We start from the raw sequence: 13,476 nt of genomic DNA on the forward strand, positions 1-13,476 counted from the left end.
CATTGAGAGATGAGCAATGTATGAAATGAATATATGATTCTTCTCCTCGGTTTAATTCTACATCCCGTGTATAGCGTCTTGTGTACAAGTGCATTTGGTTTAGAAAATCCCTATGGTTTCTTGCATGCACATGCACATGCACATGGAAGCGATACGTAGGTATGGAGTGTCAACGAGAAGTGAGGTATAAAGTTATATGTATGTATGGATATATTTATTTTCTTCTTGACTGCGCTTGGTTGGTTGAGATATACCTACCTATTTTACACCCCGTTTCTATTTTTGATATTTTCCTTTCTCCCAATCTAATACAATCTAATCTAGGTTTATTTTGTTTTCTGCCCAACCATTCATCTACTTCACTCTTCCCTTCTCATCTCTCATCTCTCGCTAATCCCCAATTCTCCATCCCCCACCCCTAACATCTCGCCGCCCACTCCCGATACCAATCCAAACACTCCCTATTCGCCACACTCGCACTAATCTTCACGTCCATGCCGCACAAAATCTGTTTCACCGCCACCTCGACCTTCTTCCCATTCGTCGTCACAGGGATTTCAAAACACTCTTCGATAATCCCGGGTACATGTCTTGCGCTCAATTCCTTCCTCACCACCTTCCTAATGCCTTCTTTCAACTCCTCATTAAACGTATAACCCGGAGACATCTTCACGAAAAGAACGACCGTTTCATCGTCATCAGTGGGACGTCGTCGTCCTATACAGAGCGCGTCTTCGATTTCGGCGTGGAAGTGTTTGAGAAGGATGTTGTAGATTTCAGCCGAGCCGAAGCGGACACCAGATGGTTTGAGGATGCCGTCTGAGCGACCCAACATGTAGATTCCACCTGTTGCGGGGGAGAATTTGATGAAATCGCCATGATGCCATACACCAGGGAAGGTTTCGAAATAGGATTCGAAGTATTTTTTATCGCCTGGAGATGGGCTTGAAGAGGTTTCTGAACTGCGGGAGGTGGAGGGAGAGAAAAATGTAGTGGGTTGACTAGGGAATGGTTTGGTGCAAACTAAGTCTCCTGGTTCGCCGGCTGGGACGGGAGATCCGGAGGGAGAATAGGCGGTTATGGACATACCGAGGGCGCGGACTTGGATTTCGCCTGTGTAAACGGGGGAGAGAGGGGACGGGGCACCGAAGAGGGAGATAATATCTGTACCGCCTGTTATGGAACCGAGGTTTATGGTTGGGGGGAAGGCGTTGTAGATGTATTTGAAAGTTGAAGGAGCTAATGGTGAGCCAGTAGAGTAAATTGCACGGAGGGTGGAGAGGTTGATGTTTTGTTTCAAGGGGAGAGTGTTATTTTGTTCGAGAATGGAGAGGTATTTCGCACTGGTTCCAAAGTGGGTGATTCCTAATTCCTGGATGAGAAGAGGCATGGAGAGATTTGAATGCGGTTTGAAAGGTGATCCATCGTAGAGAACTATGGTGGTTCCGGAAGCTAGGCCGGATACGAGCCAATGCCACATCATCCAAGTGCACGTTGTGAAGTAGAAAAGGCGATCACCGGGACGGATATCGCAGTGAAGGATGTGTTCTTTTTTATGTTGGATAAGAGTGCCCAGAGAAGAGTGAATGATGCATTTGGGTTTTCCGGTTGTCCCTGAAGAGTAGAGGATATACAGTGGAGTATCTGGTGGGAGTTGTGCAAATTCTAATGGCGCATTTGGATCAGTAGCACTGGGGTTTGTAAGTAAGTATTTGGGAAGAATTGAAAGCGGATGATGATTAAATAACCCACCTTTTCAAAAACTCATCATAAGTCTCTGCTTTCCCATCCTTGATATCAAGCCCTTCAATCTCAATTGGAAGATTCACAGTATCGAAAATAATCAAACGTTTAAGCCCCTCTAGTTCCTTTACAATCTCACGTGTTTTAGTCAAACTTTCATGAAACCTTCCATTATATTCGACCCCATTGTCAGCAAAAAGTACGACCGGCTCAATCTGCACCAATCGATCCAATACAGCCGCAACTCCCGTATCAGGACTGACACCAGTCCATATTGCTCCTATAGATGCAGCAGCTAACATTGCCACAACGGTATTCGTATGATTTCCTACGAACCCAGCAACTCGGTCATGAGGTTTGACACCGAGCGTTCGTAAGGCATTGGTACATTTTCGAACTTGTTCTCTGAGTTCGGCCCATGAGACAGTATTGCGAGTGGATTCTGTGGCGGCGATGATAGCTGGAGAATCCGGGTCAATAGTAAGATTAGCGGGGTAAAGGAGATTTTCGGCAAAGTTGAGGAGAGATCCTTGAAAGAAGTTGGGTCGAGGAAACATTGGGGCATTATTGTCAACAACCTATTATTATTAGTCTTGCAAGAATATGTAGAGTTCCTCTGTGAGAATGATTTCATTGTTTGTGAGCCGACCTGATATCAAAGTACATAGAACTACTACGCCTCAAATCAATCACTCTCTCAGTTATCTCATAAACATCCCTCGATCACAGCCCAAACGACACTTTAAGAGAGAAGACATGATCGGCCCTGTCGACCTCCCGTCTCCCTACCCGGCATCTACCTCAATATACTAACCCAAGGAATAGTACCCGTCACATGACAACACAAAAACCAGCTCCCTACGTACCTTATCAAAACCCCTCTCCGCCCTAATTCCCGTGAGCCACCAAGTCTCCTCCCAAAATTCCGCTATATTTTCAATAGACCATTCATACAAATCATCATAACTGTCCAAATTCAAGTTATATTTCTTGTTAACAATCTCTTTAAACTCGTGCATGCGCGTGGAAGTGGGATCCGCATGACGCCAAAGTTCTGTAGCTAACGATTCGGATCCATTGGGAGGAATTTGTGAACCCATAGTTGTGATCTGACGAAATGGTAGTATACGAGTCGACTTTAGGAAAGAGGAGTGTACAGCAAGTGGATAATTTGGAAGGGATGAAGAAAGGGGAAGCGATTCTCAACAGATTTTTGCGATGGGTGTGTTACTGAGGATGAGATTCGGGATGTGGGGGATGTGGGGGATTCAAGGGGGAGTCCGGCGGTGAATTCCAAACTCGTGGAAGTATTTGGTGAAGACAATTGAAGTAAGTTTGCTTGATTTTTGCAAGAAAAAAGAGGTGGAAATTGAAGAAATTGAGAGATTTCAAAGTATATCTTGACATGAGACTATTTACATATTGTAGGTACATGTACATCTCAATGACCTCCAACAATAGAGATGCGGAAAGGTTCCGAGCGGATTGTTACGGAACCTTTTGATGTCCTCAGGCAATCAGGCAACATTGCGAGGTTAGCCATATGAACTGGAACTGGCGGGTGTAGAACGGATGATAATTTTGAGACACCATGACTGACGGACATCTTCACTCAGGTCCGTGTTCTTTTTTCCAATATCAAATACTCAAAGGCACTTACCTGCATATCTGTACTTGGGGTTCTTACAACAACTTGGTCATCATACTTGTATACCCTAATTCCTATACGGTATGTATTTATTTATATATATACATATATATATTCACACTTCGGATTTTATGTATTGGTTGATGTTCAACCTGGGTAGGAAAAGAGTCAACAACGGGAACACGACCCAAAGTCACCACTAGGTACGTACCGAACGAAACCCCTCCATCACCGGTAGCAACGGGGCAAAGAAAAGGCATCTTAGAACTTAGAACCCGCCCGCTCCCGCATAGCAAGATAATGTGGTATCGATCGATGAACTTATATAATATTCGATTTCTAGACCTTTCACAAAACCACTAAATCGAAAGCTGCTAGCAATAGTATCAAATTTAAGCTCAGGAACTTCTTCATGCTATTAACATGCATTATGATTATACTTGTGATGCACGCAGTAATACTCCGTAGACCCAGGTATTGGATGGTTTTTGCATTGGGAGGGTACACTGTAATTTTGAAAGCTTATGGTCAGCCGTTTCTCGGGAGAGAGGGGTACTCCTTGAATCAGCAAAGCAAGTGAAGCCGACCCAAGGGATCTAACGTCTGAAGAATTTATACTTTTCGAGAACATTTGACTGGTGCTTTCTCGAGCAAGATTTTGTTCAAGGGCGATGCTGGGAACGTTTGAAGAGTATGCATCAAAGTGATATCATAGTCTTAAAATCTGGGCATGTTTTCATCTGGACAAAAGATGATACTCAAAGTATAAAAGTTGCATTGTCACGATTCACGATCGCATTTCTTGAGAGGAGGGCTCGTGATGTTCCACTTAAACACTCTATTTGGGATTGCATGGAGAGTTGAGATAAGTGAGGGGTTGACATACGCGTTGGTTGACATATGGCATGGGTGCATCGTGGCAGTGAACTGAGCGAAGGAACGATTAAAAGCCATTTTGAAGAACAAACGTCAAACGTATCATGACGCGTGCAATACGCTCTATGCACTTCTACGCTTATACGCTTATGGGGAGAAAAGCCTGTGGTACAGTAGTACTGCTGTTTGATGTGGTACACACCGACTAGGTCAGGGGTAAAGGAGTGTCAAGCGATAGTTTTGAAGTGTGTTAGCAGGCGAGGCAGGTCAGCCCAAATGAAAGAAGTGGGAAGTAGCATCGAGGTACCGGTACGCATTCAAAAGATAAAGAGAAATCGATGATTTCATTCTCTTCATACTAATCTGGTAGCTTTAAATGAAGTAATATGCAATTCAAGACTTTGCCCTACAACAGCAGCCCTAGAGCATCGAGAATCGAGAATCGAGAAATCAAGACTAGATGGAGGCTAGAGTCCAAAGCGATTAGTTTGCACAAAAGTACAACTCGGATACCAAGAGGAAACTCAGAATCTACCTAGGTAAATACCTGCCTAGGTGAGCTGCATAACTTGCACAAAAGTCAAGCTTCTCATTGGTTCCGTCGCAGTTTCTAACAGCCCTACCAGTCAATCAGAAAAATGGAAAAGCCGAACGGATCCAGATAACCACTCTTTTTGGTGTTTGGGACCAATCACATAAGGTTATCTAACGCTTCCAGCCATTTCAATCCTGGACAAGAGGAAAAAAAAGGAAATTAGATATATCGGGATTTGAAAAAGACCGCAAACTGCGCAAACTGAGTCTAAAGGCGGCGAGTGAATTTGAGGTTTTTACACCGGTGAATGTGTATGTAATCAACGACGAGTATACCGGACAATGCACAAGTTTGCCCTCATGAAATCTTCCCAAGGCAAGCGATCTCGGTAAAGCGGCAAGTCAAGCAGAGGTAAGGATAATCCGCAAACCGACGGATGCACCGGACGATTAGCTTCTTGTTGTTTGAATAATTCGATCCTTCCGTCGCTCATCGATGCTCATCGCCGCTCATTCTCCGAAAGTATTCTTCAGATTCATAAAGTCTAGATTAATAGATTAATACGGAGCCACAAGCCGCTTTGATCATCGTTCATTAGAAGATTTTCAAAGACTCTCTCGGGCACCACCAACTTATCACATAATTAGTAGATTTAACCCATGTTGAACCTCATTTACCTCGAGTAACCTAAAAATCCATATCTCTTCTCCTTTATTTCACATTTTCTCTCTTCTTCCCTTTTCTTGCGAATTGTGATCCCCCGTTACATCGAAACCTTGTGAAGTTCTTCTTATCCAAAAGGGAACTGCCTTGTTGATTGTCAATCTTACTTATCGTCAACATCATAATAAGACAGCATAAGCCAGACTATATTGGTGTGTTTCTGTTTCTACGAAGCATCGATTGAGAGAAGTCCTACTCGAGTAGCACTTTCGAAACTATAATTGAGTGTTTGGGAGTGTCTGGGAGTGTCTGGAGTGTCTACAGTAACTTCTTCCACGATAGCTTCAGATCCAGCCACATCTCGTCCCTCTTTCCCTGGCGAGAACCTCTCACCGCGGTGACCGATTAGCCAGCCTTAAATCTCCCACATAGGAGGAGAGAAGGAACGAAGAGCGAAGAGCGATCAACGCAGAACGCAGAACGAAGAACCAAGAACCAAGAACGATCAAACGGTGTTTTACTTTCTCGTCGCAAACTTAGTCTCAATCCTCTCACCCACCATTTTACCACTAGAAGGATTGCTTCCATTCTATTTCTTGCAAAGCATCAACAAAAAAGTATTTCACTTCACAACTCACACCGATTTAATATTGCAACAACATACGAATACACACTACACGGCCAATCCTAACTCACCAAAGCATAAAATTCCATCCTTGGTATGTCTACTTTTCCCTCAATCTCCTTCAATCATCGATTTAATCTCGATTGCCTTAAAACTCGATGCCCAATTTAAACCCCATCGTGCCCTGGGCACAAAAACGTCTGCACTTCTTATGATATACTTATACTACTTCGATGTCTTCGTTGTCTTCTTCCATCGTTCTCCCCTGTCAATCCTCTCGAAAGCAGATATCAAGTGCTTCGCCCCACAGCTCTTCTCCCTGCATTATAAATTGTCCACGTTACTGATATTAAATCCTCATCCTAGAACTCCGTCGTTAGTTAATCTGCCAACCACCTTCGTCATAGCCCACAGACTACGAATACCCCTTATTGATCAACGATATCTATCCCTCTATATCCCTCCGAGTCAATTATCTCACAAGTCAATAAACAAAGGTCTCCAGTTCTTTGGAGAAACATCGGCATACGACTTTCATTCAGTCTACGCTTCCATCCCCAACGCTATATACTCTAATCTGCTCTGAGCAGGGTTTTTGATTCATGAACACGATGCCTCAAAGACTTCCTCGAAATCCGTTCGCTAGTTCTATCACGCCTGCGGCTATTACACCGCAATCCGACAACCCTACAGCACGTAGGCCGTCGACCTCAAAGGGTAACAGATTGACCAATTTCTTCACCTCTTCACCAAAGAGCAAGGAACAACAATCCGCTCAGGCGGCCCTCCTTTCTGCTGTTGCCGCACAACAACAGCGACTTCTGGACAATCCATCGCCCAGTCCAGCATCTTTATCTCTTCCCACAATTTCTCTCTCCACTGCAAAGGCTGGTGAGGTAAACATGGACGAACCACCTACGACACTCTTTCAACCACCTTCCGTCGCAGAGGCCAAGCTACAAGCAAGAAGAGACGCACAATTTGGTCCATTGAACCACCCAAGTCATAAATATGTCAGCCAGCATCATGGAGTCCTTGAGGATCCAGTCGAGGACGAGCCACCATACTATTATCTTCTCACTACATACATAAGTTACTTGGTCTTGATCATATTTGGACATGTTCGGGATTTTTTTGGAAAAAGATTCAAGCCCGAAGCCTACCGACATCTTACTGCTGCCAATGGCTACGCCGCCCTCAACAGCGATTTTGACAATTTCTATGTTCGCAGATTGAAGTTGCGTATCGATGATTGTTTCGCTCGTCCAATTACTGGAGTTCCTGGTAGATACATTACCCTTATTGACCGAAAGACTGATGATTTCAACAAGAACTATCAATATACCGGCACGTACACAGAAACTCTGAATTTGAGTTCTTATAACTATCTCGGATTTGCACAGTCGGAAGGACCATGCGCAGATGCCGTTGAAGAGACAATCAAGAAATACGGAATTAGCTCTGCAAGTCCTCGAGCAGATGCCGGTACTTCGGATTTGGCCTTGGAGGTTGAAGACAGAATTGCTAAGTTTGTTGGAAAACCAGCTGCAATGGTATTCTCAATGGGTTTCGCTACAAACGCAACTGCTTTCCCAGCTTTGGTTGGAAAGGGCTCACTCATTATTTCCGATGAATTGAATCACGCTTCTATCCGTATCGGTGCACGTCTTTCAAGAGCTATGATCATGTCTTTCAAGCACAATGATATGAACGATTTGGAAAGACTCCTCCGGGAAGTCATCTCTCAAGGTCAACCTAGAACTCATCGACCATGGAAGAAGATTTTGGTTGTAGTTGAAGGTTTATACTCCATGGAAGGTACAATGGTCAACTTGCCAGGAGTCTTGGCTCTTAAGAAGAAGTACAAGTTCAATCTTTTCGTCGATGAGGCTCATTCTATTGGTGCTATGGGTCCTCACGGTCGTGGAGTATGCGATTACTTTGGAATTGATCCTGCCGAGATTGATATCCTCATGGGTACTCTGACTAAATCTTTCGGTGCTAACGGAGGTTATATTTCTGGTGAAAAACATATCATTGACAAATTAAGGCAAACAAACGCGGCAACCATGTATGGTGAATCACCTACCCCACCAGTCTTGATGCAAATTCTCAGCGCATTGAAAATCATCTCTGGAGAAATCGCTCCTGGTCAGGGTGAAGAGAGATTACAACGAATTGCATTCAACTCGAGATATCTCCGATTGGGATTGAAGCGCCTCGGTTTTATCGTTTACGGTCATGACGATTCTCCAATTATCCCAATTGTTTTGTACAATCCCGCCAAAATGCCTGCTTTCTCCCATGAAATGCTTCGAAGAAAGATTTCCGTCGTCATTGTCGGTTACCCCGCCACGCCACTTATCTCTTCCCGTGCCCGCTTCTGTGTTTCCGCGGCCCACAACAAGGATGATATGGATCGTATCTTGGCTGCTTGCGACGAAGTTGGAGACGTACTTCAGCTCAAGTTCTCCACTGGTGTAGCCGGTGGTGCAGAACATCTACCTGATGGTGTTACACCTGAGATGGAAAAGGAATGGCAAAGAGCAAACGGTCTTCAAGGAGTTGTTAAGCCCCCACGCTGGTCGTTGAGAGAAGTCATCGCCAATGGTGTAGCAGATGTCAAGGAACCTTTGCGTTGATGGGTTTTATCCCACTTTATGAATCACTTATGTACATTACGTTCTTGTCCGGTGCTTTTTTTTTCTTCTGTTAATTCATTTGGCGCGGCATATCGTTAAGATACCCCTTGCCATTGCCTTTTTTGATTTTTTTCTATTCATTTATACATTTTTCCTCTTCTCTTCTATGATTTGGTTTTTTTCAAATGACCAGTTTTTTATGAGGACCATTTTTGGTGGATGATTGATTTGATTCCACTGATTGATGGTATTGGGGGAGTGGGAATAACAAAAACACTCGTTAAGGCGTCTAGAGAAGGACAATGATTTGTTACAGATACAAATTCAAATACAGATACAGATCTGCATTGGGGTTTGTGTTTTGCGGTTGCAAGCTGTGGATGGATGGGATGAATGAGAGCAAAGTGGTCGGGAATGCGATTACTATAATATTAATAATTAGATGATTGATGAATGGGTATGTATGGGTGAAATGGATTGGGGTGTATATGATTGGGATGGATGCAAGGTATGGATGGCATGGTGATGGTGATGGAGGGAAGATGAGAAGATGGAAGAAATAAATGGAGTAGATAGATGAAGAGAAAAGACAAGAAGAAAAGAGAATTGAATTAATGATTGAGAATTGACGATATATTTATTTTTACGATATCATGCTTCACTTTTCTTTTTTTGGCTGTGAGGTCAAAATGAATTGACTAAGAAATTGACAAGTGATCTTCGGGTTTGATCGACACTAAAAAAATCGATCGTCAGGGGAATTATATTTTTATTGAATATTTAATGCCAAAAGCCGTTTTCCGATGGTGAAGTCAAAAATCGATATTCATGTCGATCAATTGGGAATTTTGGAATTTGTATTTGAATTTGTATTTGTATTTTATGTGGCCTGAAAAAATGGGCAAAAATTTAAGGAGAGGGCCTCGGAATTCAGGTGAACAGAAGAAAAAAGTCTATGTCGTCATTATTTTTTTTAGATGGGTGTTGATATGGTGAGTGCAGGTGTGATGAAAATTGAAATACGAAGAGGGAGGCTACATTGGGTTAGAGGGGAAGGAAGGAGTGAGGGGAAGGAAGGAGTGAGGGGAAGAGGGAAGGAGGGGAGAGAGGAGAGAGGAGAGGGGAGTTTTTAGGTTGGGGACTTTTGTTGGATTGTTTGATTGGTTTATTATTCTGTAACCTTATTATTGGGTTGGTGGTTCTTTTCTTTATTGTTATACGAAGAGTATACCTAGGTAGAGTTCTGTGATGTTCTGATATAGAGTGAAGATTAAAGATTGAGAAATACTCTATTATTCTATTTCATCTCATCTCATCGCACTACAACATCTTCATATCTTTACATTTTCACCTTTTCACCTTTTCACCTTTTCACCTTTTCACCTTTTCACTCATACTCATACACATACACATACACACAACAAACACCCTCTCCTCCTCTTCTCTCATCCCATCCCATCCCATCCCATCCAATCCAAACCTCATCAAAAAAATGACACTCACACAAACCCTCCTCCACCTCACCAACTTCCGCTCTCCCTTCCTACGCACGCTGGTCCCTGCCGTCGGCGCAGCCTATCTCCTGCAGGCCGCCGTCGCCATCCCGAGTATCGCGGCCCAGTCCGAACGCTTCTATGATTTGAGTGGTAGTTTGACCTATTTGAGTGTGACGGCCCTGTCGCTTTATTTGCCGACGGTGAGGGCGAGGGCGGCGGCGGGGGTGTTGGGGAAGGGGAAGGGGGGTGTGGAGGTGAGTTTTTTTTGAGTTTCTTTGGGGTTCTTTTTTGTTTTGGGGGGGAGGGGGATTGGTTTTGTGTGTATGAGGGAGAAGTGAGGAGAGGAAATGGAGGATTAGGAATGGATGGAAAGAACAGTGGATTAATGAATTGAAAACTAATCTGAGATGACAATAGTGGCCGAAACTCCTAGAAGCATTTACCGGAACTGGGAGTGCCAATGCGTTGAATTGGAGACAGGTAGTTTTGAGTGCGGCGGTGGGGATTTGGGCTACGAGACGTATGTTATTCTTTGATTTCTATTTTTTGGTTTCTCTACTTTGCTCTGTTTAGTAATTGTGACTTTCTGGGTGGGTAGGTGGGTTGAGGTAATTTATGAGATGGGGATTACAAGTAGAGTTTTTTTTGTTTGTTAAGATATTATGTCACGTTACTAACATTTTGAAAACTTAGTTGGTAGTTATCTCTTTAAGAGGATAATGGAGGACGGTCATGATTCTCGATGTGAGTTTGTTTTTATACTGCGTTTCTTGATTGTGATGTGTGAGAGACGAGGAAAGAAGTCATATTCCAATTCCGCTCCCCCCCTCTCACATGTACACATACCTGCCTCCTCAGCTTCTCCCTCCCTTGCTCCACAATTCCTTCAACAACCCATCTAACACCCTCCCAGTCGACGAAATCAAAAAATCCCCCACTAAATTCTTTGGCGCCTTCTTCGCCCAAGCAACCTGGGTATCCCTTTGCTGTCTCCCCGTCCTCGCCCTCAACTCTCTCCCACACCCTCTTCTCTCCACCCTCCCCACTCTCATGCTAACCGATATTATCGGACTTCTCCTCTTCGCCGGCGGTCTCTCCTTTGAAATCGTCGCCGATCGTCAAAAATCCGCCTGGGTCGCCGCGAAGAAGAGAAAAGAGCATGATGAGGATTTCCTAACCAGTGGTCTGTGGAGTAAAAGTAGACATCCAAATTATTTCGGAGAAGCCACGTTGTGGACTGGAATTGCGGTTTTGAGTGCGGGTGTGCTTACCGGGAGAGTAGGTCAGTTGGGGATGGGCACGAGTGGGGTTTGGGGAAGAGCGTTGGGAGTGGGGATTGCGGGAGTGAGTCCGGCTTTTGTGTGCTTTTTGTTGTTGAAGGTTAGTGGGGTACCGTTGAGTGAGGGGAAGGTATGTTGATCATTTATTTTGTTGTTTGTTTTTGGTTGTGTGGTGTGGTGTTGTTGAATGTGATGTGCATATGGTGGAAAGGGAGACTGGGGGAGAAGATAATGAGATCTTACCTGCTTGCTCAGGTGAAAGAACCTTTTGATGCGGGAAACGCATCTCTCTCCTTGTCTATCCTTTTGAAGTACAAGGGAAACGAGTCACGTCTTGGAATACTCGCTAGCGCAAGTACCATGCCTAGAGCTTCATTCAGAAGATTCCATCTCAGATAGAAAAGCCCCTCGATCCCATTCAGAGACTAGAACCGCTACCATCTCAAATATCTGAAGTCCTCAATATGGTAGACTCAGAAAGAGCAAATTGATAAAGGAGAAGAAGATAAACCTTGCAAGAAGAGAGAGAACAAGAAAAGAAAAGAATTGAATTGAAAACTAACTCGCACCCCTTCCAAAAATATAGTATGATAAGAAATACGGTCATCGAAAAGATTACAAGGAGTGGAAGGAGAATACTCCGATGTTTATTCCGAAGTTTTAGGGGGTTGTGGGATGGATGAGTAGATGGATGGATAGATACATATGTTGGGGGGTTTTGATGGGGTTATGATGGGGATATGCTCTAGTATTCTATACTATGCCTGGAAACTTGATGGGTAGAGGGAAGGGGGTGGAGAGAAAAGGAAAGGAAGATAGGGAGATAAGGAATGGGATGGATGGGGTGGGAAGAGCTGAGGGGATATTGAATCGATGCTTGTAGTAGAGATGAAGATGAAGATGAAGATGGCGGAAGTTTGGAAGTAGATGTTTTGAAAAGTATGGTTTCTATGACTAGGAAATGGAAGAGATGGGACTGAAAGGAGAAGGGGAGATTTAGCCTTAGGTTTATATGATATTAATCCACTCAATCACTCGCTCAATCACTCACTCACTCACATCTCTATCAAAAAAATAAGAACACCATCTCATATTATCCCATCCAATCAAGCCCTATCTAATGAAAACAAAAAAAAATGAAAAAAAGTCAAACGCATCAAAGTGTATCAATCATATTTTCATTTTCATAATCATTCGTTAAAAGTATGCTTTGCTTGCCTGCCTGCCTTCCACCCATCCATCTCCTTCCCTCTCTCATTTCAAACCGTCCTCCCCCTTCCCTAACACACATAAATAAATAAAAAAGAGCAATCAAATACAATCCATTGAGAAACACACGCAACCAAAGAGGAGGAACCAAAAAAAAAGAGTAAAAGAAAAGGAAAACACAAGAAAAATAAACCAACTAAGCCCATCCATCCATCCATACATCCATCCAGCATTCCCATCCATTCTTTCCATCCCTCCAGCGAGAAAATCTTGGGTATTTATCTATCTATCCATCCATATCCATGCCAATAAACACGCAGTAGCTTTATTCTAGACGAAGAAAGGGTGATGAATATGAGGTATGTATGTATGTAGGTAAGATAACAAGAATGAGCCAGGAATAGATAGAAGACACTTCCCACTCATCCCCACAGTTAGAGGCCGAATCGATCAATCGAAAAGAAATTAATAAAAAACAGGAAGAAATGAAGAAATGCAACAGCGCTATGTGAGGAGGGAGTCGATGCTAGGTGCAAGCAAGTACAAGCGCAAATGTCATTATGTAGCAGCCGTAACGTCGTATTTTATTTCATCTGTCGTTCGTTTCGTCGGTTCATTTCATCATATTCGTAGAGAGTTGGATTTCTTTTTTTCTTCTTTCCGCTTTCTCTTCTCGTCTTCGTCTGCGATTCCTCTGTGCAATTTCGATTCTTTCAATCGACCGGCTCACATTGATAATTCAATCCTAGCGGTAGGAAA

The 13,476-nt window shown here is 43.5% G+C and overlaps 3 protein-coding genes across 3 annotated transcripts; 2 read left to right on the forward strand and 1 right to left on the reverse strand.

The window, feature by feature from the left end:
* Nucleotides 1–418: 418 nt before the first annotated feature.
* EAE98_011096 (uncharacterized protein) lies at nt 419–2,843 on the reverse strand (the record flags this gene model as incomplete). Its single annotated transcript, XM_038958718.1, has 3 exons — nt 419–1,691; nt 1,753–2,321; nt 2,610–2,843. 3 exons carry the CDS (start codon nt 2,841–2,843, stop codon nt 419–421), a joined length of 2,076 nt encoding a protein of 691 aa, XP_038804909.1.
* A 3,858-nt stretch (nt 2,844–6,701) lies between these two features.
* EAE98_011097 (uncharacterized protein) lies at nt 6,702–8,732 on the forward strand (the record flags this gene model as incomplete). Its single annotated transcript, XM_038958719.1, has 1 exon — nt 6,702–8,732. One exon carries the CDS (start codon nt 6,702–6,704, stop codon nt 8,730–8,732), a length of 2,031 nt encoding a protein of 676 aa, XP_038804910.1.
* Nucleotides 8,733–10,224: 1,492 nt separating this feature from the next.
* On the forward strand, nt 10,225–12,172 carry EAE98_011098 (uncharacterized protein; the record flags this gene model as incomplete). Its single annotated transcript, XM_038958720.1, has 5 exons — nt 10,225–10,482; nt 10,646–10,748; nt 10,922–10,972; nt 11,142–11,638; nt 12,095–12,172. The coding sequence occupies 5 exons, from the start codon at nt 10,225–10,227 to the stop codon at nt 12,170–12,172; spliced, it is 987 nt and encodes a 328-aa protein (XP_038804911.1).
* Between the last annotated feature and the right edge of the window lie 1,304 nt (nt 12,173–13,476).

The sequence above is a fragment of the Botrytis deweyae genome, assembly GCF_014898535.1.
Source record: "Botrytis deweyae strain B1 chromosome Unknown BDEW_044, whole genome shotgun sequence".
NCBI lineage: Eukaryota > Fungi > Ascomycota > Leotiomycetes > Helotiales > Sclerotiniaceae > Botrytis > Botrytis deweyae.